A 22,141-nucleotide genomic window follows, 5' to 3' on the forward strand; every position below is an offset into this window, starting at 1 on the left:
TTCATTTGATGTCAGTATGATGCCCCGGCTACTGCTTATCTTCCCAACCTATTGCTGGCTTGGTATCATTTGTTTGATTGTGTGTGTGTGTGTTTCCTGTCTTCCTGCAGCAATTCTTCTCCACTGAAGATGTCCTAGCGACTGTGATGATGTCACAAAGCCTTTTCCCCACCCCCCCTTTTCATAACAGCGTCACCAGACCAGAGAGCAGATGGGCGGAGCAACCCAGACCCTGTTGACGCAGGGGGCACAAAGTGATGTCACAAAGCCTATCATTAACCCTTTAGTGCGGAGACACTTTGCAATGGTTGCACAGTAAACACTAGAATTAGTGCTTGGGTGAGCATTGTGAGGGGTGGGGAGGGCGGGTGTCAATATGCCAACCCTCCAGGGCATGGGGAGTTCCGGCAGAGGGGTCTTGTCTGGCCAAAGGAGGTGAAAGGAGGACTTCTGGCTGCAGGTGCCCCCCATGGCTGTTGCTACCCCCTGCCAGCGAGGTCTGGGTCATTCTGTTAATCTGTCCTCTGCTCCAGTAGTGGTGTTAGTATATGCTGAATCAATTCGGAATGAAGCAGCTGCCATCCATTATTTGATCATTGGTAAGAGGGGCTGTCCTGGTATGTATTACTAAGACGTAAACTGAGGGGGAAAGCAAGCCTCTTCCAGCTTTGTCCACTTTTGTTCTCAGTATAGCGTTGAGGCAGATCAGAAGGAAGGGCAGTCAAGTTAAAAATGTAAAGGACCCCAAGACGGTTAAGTCCAGTCAAAGGCAACTATGGGGTTGCGGCGCTCAACTCACTTTGAGGCCTAGGGGGCCGGCGTTTGTCCACAGACAGCTTTCCGGGTCATGTGGCCAGCATGACTAAACCGCTTCTGGCACAACGGGACACCGTGATGTAAGCCAGAGTACGCGGAAACGCCGTTTACCTTCCCGTTACAGCGGTACCTATTGATCTACTTGCACTGGTGTGCTTTCAAACTGCTAGGTTGGCAGGAGCTGGGACAGAGCAACGGGAGCTCACCCCGTTGTGGGGATTTGAACCGTGACCTTCTGATCGGCAAGCCCAAGAGGCTCAGTGGTTTAGACCACAACGTCACCCTTGTCCCAGTAGCCATGGTCACTACATGTCTTTAGGCTCCAGGCAAAAACATTCCTCTTTACCCAAGCCTATTAAATAATCTGTGGCCCATGAAAGTGCCGAGGAGAGAGGTCTGTTATTATGGTGACTATTTTATTATTAGGTTGTCTGTCATTATGGGTTTTATTATGTTATCATTGGTGTTCTGTAATGTGTTTTTAATGTTGTACACTGCCCTGGAATCTTCTGATCAAGGGCGGTACATAAAAATTGAATAAATAAGAAAATAAATAAAATGCAATTTAAATGGGAATAGAATAGGGAGCTGGGGAAGGCTGTGACCGGGTGCCTGCTTAGTCAGTTTAAACTGGGGTTAATTTGGACAGTTCTTCAAAGAGAGGACACTTTCAAATCTATAAATTAGGACACATGGAGATCCTGCACCGAGCCTATAACTGGAATAACAAACAGTCTTTGTGGAGCGAGTATGCATAAGCACAGCAGAAATCTGTTATGAAATCCTCAGGCTTAAATGGTTTTCTGTCCATGCAGGTCAAATGACCCAGGCTGTAGCTGCTAAGCAGTGAACAGCAGATTAGCTGTTTCAGAGAAGCCAGCGCTGTTCTGCAGCCACCTGTTGCAAGGGTTTGAGTGAACCCGAGTCAGCAAATCTTGTGCATTTGACTGTGTCAGTTGGGGGCTGTTGGAAAGCAGGAAGGCATTCAAGGCACAGAGACTGAACAGCAGATTTACATCCCGGGAGGTAAACAGAGATGCTCTCAGCAGTTGAGCAGTTATTGGGTCCCTGGGGATGATTCAGGAGAAGTCTAACCTTGGAAACTTGGGCAGCCGTTTCTCTTGAGCTACAAGAACCGTCTTAATTCCTCATCAGCATCCAAAGAGTGACACAGCCATCATCCGGGATAAACTTGGCCACCATGACAACTATGGCAAAGGGTGCCGAGAAAACTTCCCTTGTGAATGAAAGAGGTGCTAAGAGGTACACCATAGATCTTCCCAGGTAACCATGTCATGCCTGTTTCATACTATTGCTTTGCTTTCTGCAGAATATCAAGATAAGCATGTTCCAAAGATGTTACCGTTACTTTTATAATTTGCTGGAAGTTGCCCAGAGTGGCTGGGGCAATGCAGACAGATGGGTGGCATAATTATTATTATTATTATTGGGAAACATTATTGGTTCTAGATTTGCTGCAAGCTGCAGCATCACTTACTACAGAACATTCTCATTAACATGGAATAAGTTGTGGATAGGCATGGCAGTGGAATTCAATTCAGTTTGCCGCTGATAGGTAAACCTACCTAATTTGATCCTTCCAAAACAATACACAAACTGAAACACTGCGCACCTTTGAAATTTGCATTTCTCTGAATTTGCAATGTAGTTCTCTAATCAAGTAATGGTGTAGAAAACTGCATATACTGAGGTAAATTGTCCATAAAAAATGGATGTATTAGTGAAAATAGGATGCAAAAAGGCATTAGATAAAAAATTTGTATATTAGGCAAAACTGCATGCTTAGATGTGTATATTAGGAGGATATACACCCTAAAATGCTGCTGAATTTTCATGTGAAAATAAGTAAATCACAAACAGATGTGGAAATGTGAGAACGGAACTTATGAATTAAGCTGGGAGAAACCAAAACTGACAGATTCACTTATTTTCAGTTATGGATTACAAGTTTAACTTACTTGATATATTCTGTTATCCTACTGTATTGTAAGCCACTTTTGTTATCCTACAAAATACTGAAGTATAAATATTAAAGCTAATTATTCAGATAGCTGCAAACGTGGCTTCGTCTCCCTTTTCCTGTAATACATTTCCTCCCAAATATTTTGCACAATCCTCACATGTCTACTCAGATGTAAGCCCAGTGGGTTCCATGGACCTTGCTCCCAGGTCAGTGTGTATATGGTTGCCATTATAGTGAACTAGATGATTTAGAGTTAGGTTGTAAACTTATACATAGTTTACTGGGAATGAACCCCACTGAAATCTATGGACCTACTTCTGAGTAAGTTTACAGATGATTGCCCTGTGGGGGTTTTTTGTGTTTTTTTATTAGTTTCAATTCCTTATACCACACCAAACATTAAAACAACAAAAAAGACAAACAAAACACAAAAAACAGCAAAAAAAAGAAAAACATTACATAACATAAGACACCAACAAATTAAACTTACAGTAACTAAATAACTAAATCACACAACAATAATTGACTTCCCTTCAACTCGGTTTCGGAATGTGTTACAAAAAGTTTTCTATCTGCAGTTTCATTTTCTTAAAACTCTTTGCGTTGCAGGCGTTATATCGAGCCTACTGTGATTTTTAGATTTTTTACAACTGTTTCAATATATGTCATAAATTTATTCCATTCATTATTAAACTTTGTACCTTTTTGGTTTCTTATTTTCTGTGTCATTTTTGCCAATTCTATATAATCAAATAATTTAGATTGCCACTCGTTTATAGTTGGGATTTTTGATGTCTTCCAATTTTGTGCTATTAGGGTTCTAGCAGCCACTGTTGCATATTGGAAAAGTGTTTGATCTTCCTTTTTAATTTCTTCTCCAATTATCCCCAGAAGAAAGGCCTCGGGTTTTTTTGTGAAGGTATATTTAAATATATTTTTTTAGTTCATTGTAAATAGATTCCCAAAACTTTCTAATTACCTCACACGACCACCACATGTGATAAAAATTGCCTTCCTTAATCTTACATTTCCAGCATGATTTGTCTCCGGTTTTGTACATTTTTTCTAATTTTACAGGCGTGATGTACCACCTGTACATCATTTTATCCATGTTCTCTCTAAGTGTTGTACATGCCAAAAATTTCATACCTTTATTCCAGAGTTTCTTCCATTTATCAAACTCTATGTTGTATCCAAAGTCTATCACCCATTTCACCATTACTTCCTTTATTTCTTCATCTTTGGTGTCCCATTCAAGCAACTGGCTGTACATTTTTGATAGGAGTTTTGATTTGTTTTCTAATATTTCTACCTGGAATCTGGATTTTTTTTCGTTCATCCCATTCTTTTTATCTTCAGTCCACATAGCATTAATTTGGTGAAATTGGATCCAACCTGTCAGTTTATTCTTTCTCTCTTCATATGGCCTAATCTTCCATCCATTTTCTGTTTTTACTAGCAAATCTTCATAGGTCCATCTTTCTCCTTCAATGTTTTTTTTTTATTGTTAAAATATCGATTGGTGATAACCACCAAGGGGTATTTTTTTTCCAATAATTTTTTGTTTCTCTCCCATACTTCCAACAGTGGCCCTATAATAATATGATTAGAAAATCCTTTGTGGACCTTTCCCTTATTACGCCATAGATAAGCATGCCAACCAAATCTTATATTGAATCCTTCTAAATCTAAAGATCTAAATCTAAAGATTTAGAAGGTTTTAGATGATTGCCCTGTTATCGTCCAAGTAAACTGGGGGAGGAGCTATGGCTGAAAAGATATGCAAGAAATCTATTAACTTTCTTCTTTTTTTAGTGTTAAATTGATTCAAGAGGCTTCATAGGATGTGATTCATATAAATCAGGCTTCCTCAACCTCGGCCCTCCAGATGTTTTTGGCCTACAACTCCCATGATCCCTAGCTAGCAGGACCAGTGGTCAGGGATGATGGGAATAGTAGTCTCAAAACATCTGGAGGGCCGAGGTTGAGGAAGCCTGTGTCGGGATCCAAGCCAAAAGAGCCCCCAGCTCTTCTTAGTCCAGAGGAATTTGGCCACCCTCCAGGTGCCCGGCTTGATTCCTTATGACCTCCTGTCTGCGACTCCCGGCAAGATCAAAGGAGGTCTCCAATCGGCGATTCTCCTCAACGTGAAGGAGAACACACCAGTCCTCCCACTCCTCTCCCAGGGAGGGGGAAAGAGACAGACAGAAATATATCTACATGTCTTTATTCCTGTCGTTCACCAGTACAGAGAAAAGATGTCTGCACACTCTGCTTCCCACTGCAGAGAGAGAATAAACCCCACCCATGTACTTCCAGTACAGGGTCATGTGCTGCTCTGAGGTAACATCCGGCTCTCAGAGCACTTTACAAACTGTGCCTGGTTCCCACGGTACAATCCAATAACATTAGTTTCCCGTTTACCATTCCAGCCACCTGGTGCTTGCTTCTGCATTGCTCCTTTTTCGTAACATCCTCCCCCAAAAGAATCAATGCGTGTTGCAGCAAGCAAAGCATGATCCAGAGAAGAAAACAAACAGTTGTTATACACATAACACTCCCCTGTTGTTTCAGTTCCACCCTTGGAACTCCCCGCCACTGGTTTCTCCAGTGTACCTCTCTGGTTGTCTGGTTTCCAAGGAATGAGTGCATCTGCATTACCTTGGCTAGCAACTCTCTGTTGTGTCTTTGTCTCTGACTTAGACACAGCTCCAACCTGTCCTTGGTTGTTTACAACAGCAACACATGCAACAGCTAAGTTAGCAAACTCTTTTGAGTACCTCTTGGGTGGTTGACCCTTTGTAACTCTCTCAGACCTACGTATGAGGTGCTGATCCTCTCTGCTCACTGGTCCAGTCTCAGGACTCTTTGGAGAACTAGTTCCAATGGTAAACAGTGGTTCATCCTTCAGTTGTGAAGGCCTATCTATTGTCCGAGCTATCAGTGTCATCACTTTCAGTACAGCTGTAATCAGTGAAATCATCATCATCTGAATCGTCATCAGTGGGAAAAGTGTGTACTATCACTCTCTCCTGTTCAGGAGCACTCTCTAGAAATTTTGTGAGAATCACCTGACCAGATTCAGACAAAATTACTCTGTAGAGACCCTTTTCATACCCCACAAAAATGCCTCTGGCATTCTTTACTCCACCTGGAGCTTCTGTTCTCACATGAGACCCAAAAACCTTGAAATGGGCAACAGAAGGTTTTCTGTGGAACAGTTTCTCAAAAGGAGAACTTCCCAACTCTTTTGAAACCTTTCTCATTTTCGTATAACAGAACGACATTAGAGACTCAGCCCAGTACTCATGTGACAGATGTGAACTTAGCAATTGCGCTTCCATCCCCTTTTGCAATTCTCTGTTCACCCGTACACAGACACCCCTGTTCCACGCTTCCGCTGAAACAGAAACCTTGTGTCTTATTCCCTTCTTCTGCAGGAACCTTTGGAAATCCTGTAAAAGAAAAATCTGCTTCTCATCTGTGAATAGACAATCAATGTTAGCATCATGCATACTCTTAACTTTGTCACAAAACTCCTGAAACCTCTCCAAGGCTTCCTGTGGCTTTCTCAACACATAAACCCAGACATAGTTAGAGAAATGATCCACACACACAAGATAATATCTTGCATTGCCTCTAGATGGTTCTAGAGGACCAAACACATCAGCATACACCCGCTGAAATGCTCTGTTGACTCCAGTCTTCTTCTTGCTCACCCCTGCAAGAGAAACTAGGTTAGACACAGATGAATTACATTCCATGTAATCACTTTGTGCAAAAGTCAACAAATAAAGTCCATCCTTCTCCCTGGCTGAAAGAAATAACTCTCCATCTTTGTAGATCTTGCAGCTCTCAGCATCGTAGGACAGTTTCAGTCCTCTCTTTGCAATCTGCGAAACACTCAGCAGATTGAACTTCAATTCAGGAACCAAGTAAACATTGTTTATTGTCAAGTCCAGACTCTTAAGATAGACACTCCCCACGCCGGCCGCTTCTAGCTCCTGACCATTGGCCTGTGTCACAGTGAAGCTTTGCTTCTTAAACGTTGAAAAGAGTTTCCTGTGTGGGGACATATGAACCGTCGCTGCAGTGTCGATAATAAACGCGTTCCCAACATCTGGCATGGTTCCTTTCGCCATCAAAGCCTTTGCAGGTTCCACCATAGGCTTGGTACGACCTTTGCCTGACGCCTCAGGCTTAGCTGAGCGGCCCTTCGCTCCTTTTGGCTGACGTGGCTTCTTGCAGTTCCGCTGAAGATGCCCAGCCTGTCCACAACTGTAACACTGCACAGCATTCAAAGCTACAGCATCCTTTCCAGTAGCCTCATCGGGGGGGGGAATTAGAACTCCGTTCCTCCCTCCCCCTGTCCTTTACTTCCAGTGCAGCATGCCGGCTGTGTTCATCTAGAACCACGGCATTCAGGGGAGGTGGACACGTTAACGCTCCCCCCTTCTTGGCATCCATGCTGAATCCAAGGGTCAGTTTTACACTCAATCTCAAGCCAGCTTTCACTTTTCAAGCCAGTAAAACTCCAAAAGTCTCTCGGCTTGTTTACTGCTTTCACTGGCAGGCAAGCCTTTGGGCTGTTTTTTTCAAAACCCTTGCACAGCTGCGCAGATACACTTTCGATTTCCCAGGCTCTTTTTAGCCATTCTTTAACTGGCAGACGTTGCCTAGCAACCTGCTCAGGACGGAACTCCTTATCTAAACCACAGGAATTCCTGGTATGCAAGCTTGCTCTTTCAGAGCTGTTTTTCTTACGCAGCTTGTGAACCAGAAAATAAATCTTTCTGCGTTCATTCTCTCTTGCCCAAAATGCAGCATACCTTTTCCGTTGCCTTGAAACACACTCCTCTCGGTGTCCAGCTGTCTGTTTCAGCTTCTGGCTGCAGGCAGACGCTTTTCTTTATCTTCTTAGGTGCAGAGGATGGCAACGATTCATCGACCTCTCACCTCTCATGCAGATTCTCCTAGATCAGATATCCATCGGTCTGCTACCAGTTGTCGGGATCCAAGCCAAAAGAGCCCCCAGCTCTTCTTAGTCCAGAGGAATTTGGCCACCCTCCAGGTGCCCAGCTTGATTCCTTATGACCTCCTGTCTGCGACTCCCGGCAAGATCAAAGGAGGTCTCCAATCGGCGATTCTCCTCAACGTGAAGGAGAACACACCAGTCCTCCCACTCCTCTCCCAGGGAGGGGGAAAGAGACAGACAGAAATATATCTACATGTCTTTATTCCTGTCGTTCACCAGTACAGAGAAAAGATGTCTGCACACTCTGCTTCCCACTGCAGAGAGAGAATAAACCCCACCCATGTACTTCCAGTACAGGGTCATGTGCTGCTCTGAGGTAACATCCGGCTCTCAGAGCACTTTACAAACTGTGCCTGGTTCCCACGGTACAATCCAATAACATTAGTTTCCCGTTTACCATTCCAGCCACCTGGTGCTTGCTTCTGCATTGCTCCTTTTTCGTAACAGCCTGATATAAACGGAAGTAGAGAAACAAATTGTAGCCACCTTGGTTATTTGTCATGGTCACATCCAAGGAGTATTGACACACACTCTTCGTTACCTCAGACTGATGTATTTTGCACCACCAGTCTGAGCCACACCACTGTAATACCAATAACTCACTCGTCGAATCGGGCTGTTTTCTCAGTCAGCCTAGCAAATTTACTGTCGCACAGCATAGCACATTAATTACATGCCATTGGCGTGTAATTTATTCAAGGCCCCCACTGAATGCATAAAACCTCTTCAGATATGGTAAGCAGGCTAGTAAATTAATGAAAGAAATCTAAACAAGCAGCCTGATCCCCAAAGTCTTTGAAATCTGTGATTTCACAAATATGGACCCCACGTTTCCATACTCTCGTGCGCAGAGAATCTCTCTCACTTGGCAGATAACCTGCATCCTAAGGATCTCAGATGCCTGGCCTTGGTTTAAAAGGAGCGCAATTCTAGTCCTTGTGGCTGCAAAGGTGAGCATGAAAATGCGTCGTCAGCAGAGGTGCCACCTTGGCTGAGGGGCGCAGCGTGAGTGTGAAATCACGCATGTGGTGAGTGGCGTGCACATGCTGTCAGGAGGAGGCGTGTCATTGGTAGCATACCTTGCCCAGTGCTGTGCAGCTTCAATGGCTGTGGCTCCTGCTCTCTCACACTCAGGACTCGTCTGCCTTTGATGTTGTGCTACACTCAGCTTGGTGACTCAGCCTCTTCTGCCCTCTCAATTATGAGGAGCTAAGCCTCCTCCTAAGAAATAGAGGTGAAACTCGAAAAATTAGAATATCGTGGAAAAGCTCATTTATTTCAGTAATTCAACTTAAAATTATAACAAATAAAGGCTTGACATTTGCATGTCATGAGTCTATCTCATATATTAGTTTCACCTTTTAAGTTGAATTACTGAACTTTCCCACGATATTCTAATTTTTCGAGTTTCACCTGTATTGAGGGGGCGGATGACACTTCTGCACTCTGCAGTTGGCGCACCTGGCGGTCAGTGCTTGGTGAAACTGAGGTGCCAGTGGCAGGCTGGCAATGCTTACAGGGCGACTGGGGAGAGGGCTTGATAATTTATTCAGCTCCCAGAATGTGGCTTTTCTTGGAACAGAAATGATGGAGAGGGAGGGAAGGCTTGTGGAGAGAATAGAAAGTCGTCGAATTCACAAACACTTCTTGTTCCTCTCTCACACATGACATTGATCTACTAAGGAATAATCCACACAAAGAGAACCGCAGTGGGAAATCAGCAAATGTTGAGCCGGTTTCAGGGTATCACTGCCATAACCACTCAGAAGCCTATGAGGAGAGAAAGGGAGAGGAGAGGCAAGCCAAGAAGAAGCTTTACCTGGCATCGACAATCTGCTGCATCTTCTTGATAGCGGAAGTCGTAGGTGGGAGTTCACTATTTCTCTTGTTAAATCTCTCTCTCTCTCTGAAATATACTCAGAGTCGAGAGTGGATTTCATGCTCGTTATTCAGCTCATAGTGGTGAGGAGGAATGAAAGTCCCCTCAAAGTATCTTCTTTATATACATTATTTACACAATGGGCGGCACGTGATTGGCTAATTCCGGAATTCTCCTGTAGACCAATCCGGTTGTGGATTCACTTCTATCTGGAGCTGGATTGGGTGTCTCCTGCAGACCAATCATACTGCTGCATTGTTCTAGGACCAATCAGACTGCTGCATCCTGAATCCTATTGTTCTAGGACCAATCAGACTGCTGCATTTTGGATCCTATTCAACTCAGTACATAACTCTCTCTCTCTCTCTCTCTCTCACACACACAGAGAGAGAGAGAGAGAGAGAGAGAGAGAGAGAGAGAGAGACCTCTCTCTAATCGAGGCAAACAGGAAGTACAGTCAAACCTCAGTTGTCGAACGTAATCCGTTCCAGAAGCCCGTTCAGCTTCCGAAATGTTCGACAACCGACGTCCAGCTTCTGATGGTTCTGCAGGAGCTTCGTGCACTCAAGTGGAAGCCGCATTGGATATTTGGCTTCCGAAAAAGCTTCGAAAATCGGAACATCTACTGCAAGACAGAGCTGTTCCGCCTGGCCTTTGGTTTGGACTCAGTCTGACCCTTATGTTTCCCTCCCCTTATGGTTTTGATTTATGGGCTACTATTAAAATGAGGCTGCATTTTAAATTGTATTTTAACCCGTATTTTAATTAACTGGTTTGTTGGTTTTCCCCCTATTATGTTTTATTTTTATTTTATTGGTGTCAGCCACCCTGAGCCTGGCTCTGGCCTGGGAGGGCGGGGTATAAATCAATAATAATAATAATAATAATAATAATAATAATAATAATAATAGTTGTTAACAACACAAGGTTTTCCCCTTCCCTAGTTTATAAATCGTTTAAATAGTTGTGGTGCCAGCTTTAAGCAGGGCTTTCCCCCCCCCTGCAGAACTTTAAGCTCTGATGAAACACGTATTAACTTCTAGTACTGACAGCAGTCTCTTTGACATTGCAACGATGAAACTGTTTTATTTTCAAAATCAGTCTAGACACTGCTTGCTGGATGATTGACCACTGAGTGACTGACAATTCCCATTGCTGTGTTAGTGCACAAAGCAGTAAACAAGTCACTGTGAATAACGCTCCATCTCGGAAACAATTTGGTGGGAACATCATTACAAAGCAATAAAGACTTGCTAATCTGAAAGAAGCATTTGTCTTTAAAATAATGAGAGAACAAATTATCCTCCCATTCTACTCTTAGGGGCAAATGCAACAGATACAGTGGTCTGGCTCACACACAACTCTATGCCAAAGCTATTACCATATTATTTGCTCCATAAGGCGCACCGGACCATAAGGCGCACCTAGTTTTTAGAGGGGGAAATCAAGCCCGGGTCCCCCCCCCCAGCCCCAAAGAGCAAAGAAGCCAAGACAGCTTCCTCTTTAGCCATGCACAGCCCCTCCGGCAATACCCCTACCTATGGCAATACCCCTACCTCCCACAAAAGCCCACAGGAGCCACACGCTCCTTAAAGGAGCGTGTGGCTCCTGCGGGCTTTTCTACGAGGAGGGAGAAGGGACTGACTGGCCGTGTCAGTCCCTTCTCCCTCCTGGGGAAAAGCCCGCAAGAGCCGCACAGAGCTTGGGGGCCTTTCCTGCCTGCCTCCCCCCTGCATTCCCTCCATAAGACTCACACGCATTTCCCCTTACTTTTTAGGAGGGAAAAAGTGTGTCTTATGGAGCGAAAAATACGGTACTTCATGTGGACAAGGAAGTGCGCAGTTGCACAGAGCAAAAAGAGTCAAAGCCACTTTGCTCCTTCCTTGATCCTGCTGCTGCTGGGCCACCTGGAGCTAAGCTACGGTTTGGATCAAAAAGACTGCAAATGGACATGGCAATGTGGAGAACTGACTTTAAGATTTGAAAAATGAGAAACTGAGAGAAACCCCAATTGTCAGATTCAACAATACCTAAGCTAATGTGAACCAGAGGATGGAAAGATCCTGGTTTGAAGGACACAGTGGTTCACACACACACACACACACACACACACACACACACACACGTCCAGCCATCTAATAGTTACATCAGTCATGCCTTGGAGGGACCCGTTGAGAGGCCCAAACCCCAGTAAGAGACCCACTACCAATCCCCGGGTGCCTCCTGTCCCTGGTGATCTTCCTCTGTGCTGTTCTTGCTTCTTCTCCTGGCACCCCTGACCAAGCCTTGAAAGGAACCCTGAGAAAGTGCTGTAAAGTCCACATTCCTTGTCCTGTCTCTGTCTCAAAGATCTGGAAGATACAGTGTCCTGGATCTTGAGGGGGAGGATAGGCTGAGTGAGGATGGAGGGGAGAAGCGGTCTGCAGAAGAGAATCCAAAGGTCTTCCTGCAATGGCCACTCCTGAGTAAAAATATGTAAGTTTTGAGTGACAAAAAGACTACCACATACCCTCCAACGTTCCTCAGATGCAAATAGGGGCATTCTATTCTACATCAGTATCATTGCAAGTTAGTTGTATTTATTGATTTGGGGGTTTTCTGTTTCCCTCAGGCTTTCCTAACCACAATACATAAATTCAAAGATTCCTACGCTTAAAAAAATGCACTGTTTCCTGTAATAACTTTTGTACTTGATCAACCAGGAGGAAAGGTTCAAGCAGTGATACTGATGTGGAACACAATGTCCCTATTTTCGTCTGGGGAACGTTGGAGGGTATGCTACCACTGTCTTTTGTGTGCCATCTGTTTTGAATTTTTGCTTCCTTCCTTGGACTGAGTAACTATCATCATTGCTTTGACCTAGGTGGACACATGGCAGGTAGTCTTGCTGTGATGATGGATGCATCCCATGTAATGGTGGACCTGATGAGCTTTCTGATCAGCATCTTTTCTCTGTGGCTGTCATCTAAACCCCCCAGTAAGAGATTCACCTATGGATGGCACAGAGCAGGTACCACACGTTATTGCACTGTGAAAACTATGAAAAGCGATCCCTATCAACAATGGATCAGATGCCGAGATCAGCACAGAGTAGGGTTCCTCAAGCTTGGGTCTCTAGCTGTTTTGGGACCGTAACACCAATCATCCCTAGCTAGCAGGACCAATGTGGTCAGGGATGATGGGAATTCTAGTCCAAAAACAACTGGAGGACACCAGGTTGTAAAATGTTTCGGGTTGTAGCCAACTAAGGTCCTACTCAGAGTAGACCCATTGAAATTAATAAACCTAAGTTCATGTCTATTAACTTCATTGGGGCTATTTCAGGCTTCAGGAGGATCTCCAGAGCCTTGGAATTAAGAAACAGATTGCTCCTGAGCATATGCTTAGTCCAGGAATTTGTCCACAGTGTCAGAATGGAGCTCACCATCATGTGATAAATAAATTAACTCCTGGTTTTCCCTGAAGCTTTCTTCTTCAGAGCAGATTGATTTCGAGGACAAAAATGTCTCTCTCCTTTTTTTACTGTTACTATTGTTAAGCAAGTGGGAGTTGGAAATCCCTGTCAAACTACTCTGAATAATTTTATGTGGACTGCTTTGGGGTTCTTGTTAGGTTGCTTTTATGAATGACTGGGGCCCCCTCCACCAGATGTGGGGGTTTTTGCTGCTATATTCTGCAACGTGCCATTGATATAATAATACTGCATTTGTGGCAAATTTGTACTGGACTATTCACATATCATTCCACTTTGTTAGCTTTTGTGCGATGCTTCCTCCGTTTTTACCCTATTACTGTACTGCTATCTGGAAGGACACCTTTGCACTACAGTGTAAAAAAAAAGAGGAGAGACATAAAACAAATAAACAAACCCCAAAACCTTTGTGGCAGATCTTATGGGATATGTACTGATTGGAAATGAAGCAATATGTCTGCCTTGAAACTCTTGCAGATACAAACAGTACAAAATCATGTGTGACCTCCACATAGCATCATGTCTACAAATCATCATGAATGCACAATAAAAGGGAGGTCCAGAATGAATGAATGAATGAATGAAGTGTCATGACTTCCCCAAAGGAATCCTGGGAATCAGGAGTTCTGTTGGCGAATTCTACCTTCTTCACAGCACGACATATCCCAGGATTCCCTGGTGCAATGGAATGACCATTAACAACTTCTTCTCCTTCTCCTCCTCCTCCTCCTCCTCCTAATTCTCTTTCTTCTTTATTGAATTTATAGACCGTCCTATACCCGGGGATCTCAGAGCAGTTCACACAATAAAATCAAGATATAAAACCACAAAATACATAACAACAATCCAATAGCCACCCCCACAAAAAAACATTTCAAAGGGGCATAGAATGTAAATCAGATCAACCAAAGGCCTGGTTAAAAAGGAACGTTTTTGCCTGGTGCCTAAAGGTGTATAATGAAGGTGTCAGGCAAGCTTCCCTGGGGAAAGCATTCCACAGATGGGGAGCCACTGCAAAGAAGGCCCCTTCTCTTGTTGCCATCCTCCAGACCTCTCAAGTAGGCAGGAGATGAAGAAGGGCCTCAGAAGATGATCTCAGGGTCTGAGTAGGTTCTTATGGAAAGAGGTGGTCCATGAGATATTGCAGTCCTGAGCTGTTTAAGGCTTTATAGGTCAAAACCAGCACTTTGAACAGGGCCTGGAAACTAATTGGTAGCCAGTGCAGTTGGACTAGAACTAGCACAGTCGAACCAGCACCAGTCTATAGTATAGGTAGAAGATCATATGCCCTACATCCAGTTGGGAGGGGGGGGACAGTTTTTTGCTGGAAAAATATTTTAGTTACCCTACTATCCTAACAATTATTTGAATCACTAGAAATCCTTGGAGCTTTCCTGTCAATTATCGTCATCTGGGTGGTGACTGGCATATTGACGTTTTTAGCCGTCATGAGGCTGTGGCACCCACATTATGAAATCGAAAGTACAGTCATGCTCATTACGTCTGCCTGCGCAGTAATAGCCAACATAATGTAAGTGGTCCTTTATCTTTGTTTTAATCTTAAATGCTACTGTGTCGAGAAAAATGTCATGTTATCATGAGCAATCTCTCCCCCCCCCCTTTAAAAGTCTGGCTGGGTTCCGCGGTTATATTTCAGCAGGGGAAAACTGAAAGAGAATATAGAGTTCAACTAAGCTGGATATTTTGACATCGCTGGAATGGGCCCCAATTCATTTTGGAACATGCCATGCCTCACCTAACCCAGGTGCTGAACCAAATCTGTGAACTTCCACAACCCCTGGGTCAGGCAGCAAAGAAAAGCATGGGACAAGGAATGGATGTCTCTTGCATCATTTCTTCCCCCTTGCCCCACTTCCCGAACACATGTTTAATATCCTCCACCCCTTTTGACAGCTCTGGATTGCTCTGGGTGAATCCGATCCATGCAGATCCAACCTTCACCCATTCCGGAAAAATCTCAGAACAGCCCAAATCAGCTCAAGTGAGATTTGTCTGGTCCAGATGCATGGGCCTAGTTGTTATCTAAATGTTATTGCCATTATTTGGAATAGCATTAAGAAAAGGAAAGAATGAATGGCATTGGTCTCAAGGAGCTTACAGCCTAAATGTTGACAACTGGGAAGACAACAGAGGAAGGGAAGGGGGGGGAGAGAAATGCAATTACAATTATACATAATTAGGCTTCATTACAATTTGAGGATCAGGGGCATAAGCCAAATGCTTCATGGGAAAAGCAGGTGATTCAAAGGAGGAGCAGGGAGGCCACCACGTACAGTGGTACCTTGGTTCTCAAATGCCCTGGTACTCAAACAACTTGGAACACAAACACTACAAACCCGGAAGTAAGTGTTCTGGTTTGCAAACATTTTTCGGAAGCCAAACATGCTCTGTTTTGAGTGTTACGCTTTCGATTTGAGTGCCACTTCCATTTTGAGTGCCACACTTCTGTTTTGAGTGTTACACTGAGGTCTGTCTGTTTTTGCTATTTATTTTGCATTTTTGTGTTTGTGGCTCTTTTTGTTTGCTTTTGTGACTGTGTGGAACCCAGTTCAGCTACTGATTGGTTGATTGTGTGACTGCAGTACATTGTTTATTGATTTCATTTTATGGATCACTGGTCTCGTTAGATAGTAAAATTCATGTTAAATTTCTGTTTTAGGGGTTGTTTTTTAAAGTCTGGAATGGATTTATCCATTTTGCATTACTTTCCATCGGAGAGCACGCCTTGGTTTTGGGATGCTTTGGTTTTGGGACAGACTTCCGGAACGGATTAAGTTTGAGAACCAAGTTGCCACTGTACAAGTGTTCCAACAGTCTTGTGGAGGGAGACAGGAAGATAAAAATGCACTTGTCTGCCCAAACTCATCCCCATAACCGCAACTGCCTAAGCAGGGTGTTTAAACATAGCTTTTGGCTACACTCATAATAGAGAAACCTGTTTGACACCAATTCATCTGCCTGCATTACAAACTGCGAGGATATTTGCTTCATATGCTCAAGAAACAGGAGAGAGAATTATATAGCTATGGGATGTTTTCAATTACATATCATAGCGTGCAGAAATTGTACATGTTATGCCGATTCCAATAACTTGTTTTTATGTGCGTTTGATGTTTTTGCATTTGGCAAAGACTGTAAAGAAAGTGTAGGGGTTTTTCTGGTTCCGTTGACCTTTAGAACATATATCGCTTTTCTAATTGAAAAGGAACAAAAATCCAAAGTGGTGTACACAATCAAATTAAAGATTAAAACAGCACATTAAAAAACAGCTGAACGGAAACCAGAAAACATAGAGCATCGGAACCTGATTTTAATAGCTTCGTCAATGATGTGCTGGAAAAACAAAGGGGTAAGGGGATGATGGTCTTGCTCGTGTGATTCTTGCAGATTAAGCTTCACCCTGCACCCAAAGGGGAAGGAGCATCTTCACCACGGCCACAAAGCCCATCACTGCAGATCTTCGGATTCAGAGCAAGTGTTAAACAATGCCAGTATAAGAGCCGCTTTTGTCCACGCCATCGGAGATCTGTTCCAGAGCCTTAGTGTGCTAATCAGTGCGCTTATAATCTTCTTTAAGGTCAGTTTTATTGAGTTGACTCACCTCCATAGCAATTAAGCATGCAGCTGTTTTCATAGCACGTCCCATTTTTATGCAGTGCAGCATTTTGTTCTCACAGTGGCCAACCTATAGGAAGCCTGAAGAGGGCATGAGTGTAACTATTGAGAGGGATGTTGCCTCGGATACTGGAGGTGTGTTGCCGTTTGAGGGAATGCCAAAGTCTCACTTCCCACAACTTGTCTTGCAAAATTTCACTCAGGTCCACACCATACATTTACACCCTTAGACCACCTTAACAGTTATATGTGTTCTCCCAAGGAATCCTGGGAACTGTAGTCTATTAAGGAGGCTGACCTCATGGATCCAAAGTTCCCAGGATCCTCTGTGACTATTAAAGGGATATGACAGTGCTTTAAAGGCATGGTGTGGATCTGGCCTTGTTTATTAAACCGCCAATGTTGCACTGAGTCATTTTGTCCTGACTTCCTTCCTCAAAGTGCTACCTCTGTTACTGACACTGCTGTGAGGGTGAGGGTGGAGAGAACAGACCCCAAATTCTGGGTTCCGATATGGTTAATACAGTGGTACCTCTGGATGTGAACGGGATGTGTTCCGGAGCCCTGTTCGCATCCTGAAGCGAACGCAACCCACGTCTGCGCGTGCACGGGTCGCAATTCGCCGCTTCCGTGCATGTGCGTGACGTCATTTTGAGCGTCTGCGCATGCGCAAGAGGCGAAACCCGGAAGTAATGCGCTCCGTTACTTCCGGGTCGCCACGGAGTGCAACCCAAAAAGGCTTAACCTGAAGCGACTTCAACCCGAGGTATGACTGTACTTATTAACTGGTTCAACCCATTTACAAACCTGTGGTGACAACCACAAGGCATTTGGTTACAAAGCAAATTTTATTTTACAAAGCATTTTTTTAAGTGCTTGTTAACAGAAAGTGGTTTATCATTGGGCTGCTGAATGGAAAAAAATAGTGATGCAGTTGACTTCTGACAAGCACACAGAGTGCGAACAAGACTGAGTGTATGTGTGGCGGGGAGGGGGGCTCATTTATTTTCACTGCACACAGGTGGTGTAGTGACAATAAAGGTTTATTATTATTTATTATTGTTGTTGTTATTATTATTCACTGAATATCTATTTTTTCTAGCCAGAATACAAAATAGCCGACCCTATCTGCACATTTGTATTTTCTGTACTTATTCTGGCAACAACCTTCACTATTTTACGGGACATTTCAGTTGTGCTGATGGAAGGTAAGGTGTTTTGTTTGTAGAGCAACTTTTTTCCTGCAGAATCCTTCCTTCCTTCCTTCCTTCCTTCCTTCCTTCCTTCCTTCCTTCCTTCCTTATATCTACACTACTTATTATCCCACCTTGTTTGCATGATGAACCTCAAAGTGAGATACGTCAGAGGTGTCCAGGTGGCATCCCATTCATGAGCAAAGCCACCTACAGAATATCAAAGTATGAACCAGCATAGATCTAAATATTGAATTCAACAATAAAACATCATGTAAACATGACAGTATCCCCAGTTCTTAATGGCTGTCCAGGTAGCTCCCTGGTTTTCTAGGGAGTTTCATCTGATGAAGATGGCCATGGTTAGGACTGCTGGTGGCATAAGCCTCAGCGTGACTATGCATTCATTCAAAAATTATGGGATTTCATTATTACATTCCTCCTGTCCCACCAGATATCAATGAACGTAGGGTGCAGGAAATACCCAGCAGACCCAAACCTAGGAGGTCAACAGCAGAGCTGTTATTGCTTTGCTTAGATATCTAGAAGCAACTGAGCTGTGTGAAGCAGCAGACCAGAAGCTGTTTGCATCATCCTTTGGCCAGAACTTTGATTGGTCTGATTATCTAACCTGATCCAACCATTCTGGGGTTTCTCTTAGCTCTCTGAACAAGCCTCCTGTTCAAAGGAACCTGCCTTTCCACCGTGGAACACACAAACCCCCTTAATTTACTTTAACGAAGGACCAGTTCACATATGTACGCAGCCTGGTGGTCTTTCACATGCTGTAGTGGTGCGTTATTTCTCTTCCCCTCTCTCTTAGATACGCAGTGCAACATACAAAGCCCTTATGTAGAGAGATTGGGGTTGCACAAACTTTCCAATGATAACAAGGGAGGCAGGAATAATGGTGGGGCTGTGTGTATTCTTGTAATGTTATGTCATTGGTGAGTTGGGTTGGTGTGGATATACCTCTCTTTCCACCATGGGAAGAAATTAGATTGGCTTGCTAAACACACGGACAAGCTCAGAAATGAAGCATTTCGAATGATCTGTGATGAAAAATTCTCTTTAACTGTAGGAATCTGTATTTTGGAAATAAAAAAGGCATTTACCCCCTTTTCTACAGGGTCCCCTGGGGTACTTCCCTATGATGAGGTGAAAGAGAGAATTCTAGCAATAGAAAAAGTGGAGTCTGTTCACAGCCTTCATCTTTGGTGTCTGACAATGAATCAGATACTCCTATCAGCTCACATCGTCACAGGTCAGTACATTTCTGTAAAATAAAAAATAAGCGTTTTCTTGGGAAATGAGGTCAAGCTGAAGTAAAGGCCACTATTTATCTGTGGTCACTGCTTGGTTGTTTTAAAAAGGGTACACAAGAAGATTTTTTTTAAAAAATTGTTGTGGATCTTATGGTCCCAACTCAGAACATACATCACTGATATCAAATGGCAGTTCCTTCTATGTGCTTATAATCATAGCCTACCTAAGTGTAGGCTGTGAGCCAGAAGTTCAACTCTTAGCTACAAGGTAGCCTTTGCTAGGGGGTCTAGCGGGCACCACATATCAGGCTCAGGGAATCAAATCCCGCCCACGATGGCAGCCCAGAATCAGAGAAACGATAAAAGTTTTTACCAAGCAATTTATTCAATAATTTACAGAGAATGATGAAGGAATACAGCCGTCCCTAATAATGATGTTGCTCCAAGTAAAGTCCCACCCCTCCTGAAAGGTAAAGGGATCCCTGACTGTTAGGTCCAGTCGCAGATGACTCTGGGATTGCGGCGCTCTTTTCGCTTTACTGGCCGAGGGAGCCGGCGTACAGCTTCCGGGTCATGACTAAGCCGCTTCTGGCGAACCAGAGCAGCGCACGGAAATGCCGTTTACCTTCCCGCCAGAGCGGTACCTATTTATCTACTTCCACTTTGACGTGCTTTTGAAGTGCTATGTTGGCAGGAGCAGGGACCGAGCAACGGGAGCTCACCCCGTTGCAGGGATTCAAACTGCCGACCTTCTAATCGGCAAGCCCTAGGCTCTGTGGTTTAGACCACCGCACCACCCGCGTCCCAGCCCACCCCTCCTACGTTTCCCTTATTTGACATCACTCCTGCGTCAGTTAATCTGAGCATTCTGCCTCTGAGCTCTCTGTTCTAATACCCTCAATGCCCGTCTGGTCTTAGGAAGGGGGGGGGTTGTTGTTCCAGGAATGCTTTCCAAGGACACTGAGTCTGTCAGCTGTTTCTCCCCTCGTGCTTCTTCTTCCTGCTGTTCTCCTAGCTTCTGCCCTCTGCAGCCTCTGCATTGTGCCCTTCTGTAAACCACTGTTCTAAATCTATACTATCCTCCTGTTCTCAGGAAGGTTCAGGAGAAGAGGGGGCGGCCCCCACCATTCCTCTTCAGTCCAGTCCCTGACACCACAGCTCTCTCAAACTCAGAGACCTCTGTCTGAGATATGAAGATGATAATTATACTGACCAGGAAAAAGGGGAATGGAAATATTTACTTTTGAAGAAAAGTTACACTCGAGAGTCACTAGGGTGCTGTTTACTGGGCATTTGTCCTGATTTCTTCACAAACAGTTTTATGATATCCACGATTACTGAGCATTTATCCAGATTATCTTGCACAAAGATTGTGGGGAGTTTATATGACATATTGTGCATTCATTCTGATTTTTCTGTGGGGAGGTTATATGATGTCACATCAAACAATTGTTATCCCATTGTTTCCACTGCATTTACCTGTCAGTTTCCTTAATGCAAAAAGCCTGGGTTGTTTTTTTTAAGCAGCTTTGTTTCCCAAGCGTACCAAAAACACTTTAATTGTTTAACCTGAATTTGAATCCTTCTCTACAGATTAGCAACAGTCTGGAAGCTGCCTAGTTTTTGCAAGCCCCACCCCTTGTTCGACAAACTATAATTGCATGAGAAAACTCTTGTCCTTAGGACTGCAAGATGTGCACTGCATCCATTAATTCCTTGTGTTTGTCTCCTACAGTGGACGCTGCAGACAAACAACAGATTTTGAATAAAATTACTGAAGTTCTATTTGACACTCACCATTTCTACGCGGTCACCCTTCAAATTGAAGCCAAAGCAGACCAGAAACCAGGCTGTGTTTTCTGTCAAGATCCAAGAGACTGAAGCTATTGGGTTGCACTAATAATCAGTTATTTGATGGGTCCATGGCTACTAAACGAGATAGATTAATAGGCTTTGCTTTGGCCCCAAATCAAACTGCATTGAAAACACAATGGCCTAAGCATTGTGAAGATTGCAGAACTCACGATTAGGGATCAGTGATTTAATCCATTTCCTCTCCTTACAACTTTTGTGTATGTTCATCCATAAGTCCTTTCCATTCTGTTTCCATATTAATCTGCTTCTTTATTTTAAAAAATCTGCAATTATGTATTTAAATTCTATTTTGAAATGTATTTTCTCATAAATAAGCATTTAAAAATGTGTTTTCTCTCAAAATGTGTGCGGCTTTCTTCTGTTCTGTTTTCTTGTGCTGAGTATTACATTGAGGCAGTGCAAAAGTCAGTGCATAATTAACAGAGTAATCCCAACTGCCCCACCCCCTTACTCGGGGGTTGGTTGAACACCTCCACCTAACAAGGGGTGGGCAAATGTGTCAATTTTGTTTTCTTATTTTTCCTATCTTAAGTTCACTTTTCCACATTTCCTCACCAGGTTGCAATATTTTAAGTCCTCATCAAAATTTGCCCCCAGATTAGTGTGAGATTCTCCTAATGTATGCAATTTTGTCTAATGCACACATTTTTGCAAAGCAATTTTCCTTACTGCAATGCATTTTTGTATGCTGTCTCCACTAATGTATGCGTTCATGTGCAGAACGTACCCTAGTACATGTATTTTTGGCTGAAGACAGCATTGCAAAATTCAGAGAAGTGTGAATTTTGAAGGGTGGCTGTGTTTCAGTTTGCATATTGTTTCAGAAGGTGCAAATTGGGTAAGCTCATCTTTAAATGTGAACTGAATTGAATTTCTCCACCATCCCTACACCCAACTAAACTGGCTGCCATTGCTGCAAAATGATGCAAGCATCACTCTATCAATTCAGAGCATCTCCTTCTACCTACCAAACATGCAGGTGGGAG

General features: G+C 43.6%; 1 protein-coding gene across 2 annotated transcripts; it reads left to right on the top strand.

Annotated features, from left to right (window-relative positions):
• Positions 1-240: 240 nt before the first annotated feature.
• Positions 241-21,437, top strand: SLC30A8 (solute carrier family 30 member 8). 2 transcript variants are annotated; one of them, XM_053395404.1, is made up of 9 exons: positions 241-339; positions 1,972-2,100; positions 9,519-9,700; positions 12,578-12,724; positions 14,564-14,717; positions 16,595-16,784; positions 17,925-18,030; positions 19,145-19,279; positions 21,016-21,437. In XM_053395404.1, the coding sequence occupies exons 2-9, from the start codon at positions 2,018-2,020 to the stop codon at positions 21,159-21,161; spliced, it is 1,143 nt and encodes a 380-aa protein (XP_053251379.1). In that variant the 5' UTR covers positions 241-339; positions 1,972-2,017; the 3' UTR covers positions 21,162-21,437. The 2 variants fall into 2 exon arrangements, with proteins under 2 accessions (XP_053251379.1, XP_053251378.1); XM_053395403.1 differs by lacking the exon at positions 241-339 and adding an exon at positions 346-599.
• Positions 21,438-22,141: the final 704 nt, after the last annotated feature.

This window comes from Podarcis raffonei, chromosome 7, assembly GCF_027172205.1.
Source record: "Podarcis raffonei isolate rPodRaf1 chromosome 7, rPodRaf1.pri, whole genome shotgun sequence".
In the NCBI taxonomy this organism is placed as follows: domain Eukaryota; kingdom Metazoa; phylum Chordata; class Lepidosauria; order Squamata; family Lacertidae; genus Podarcis; species Podarcis raffonei.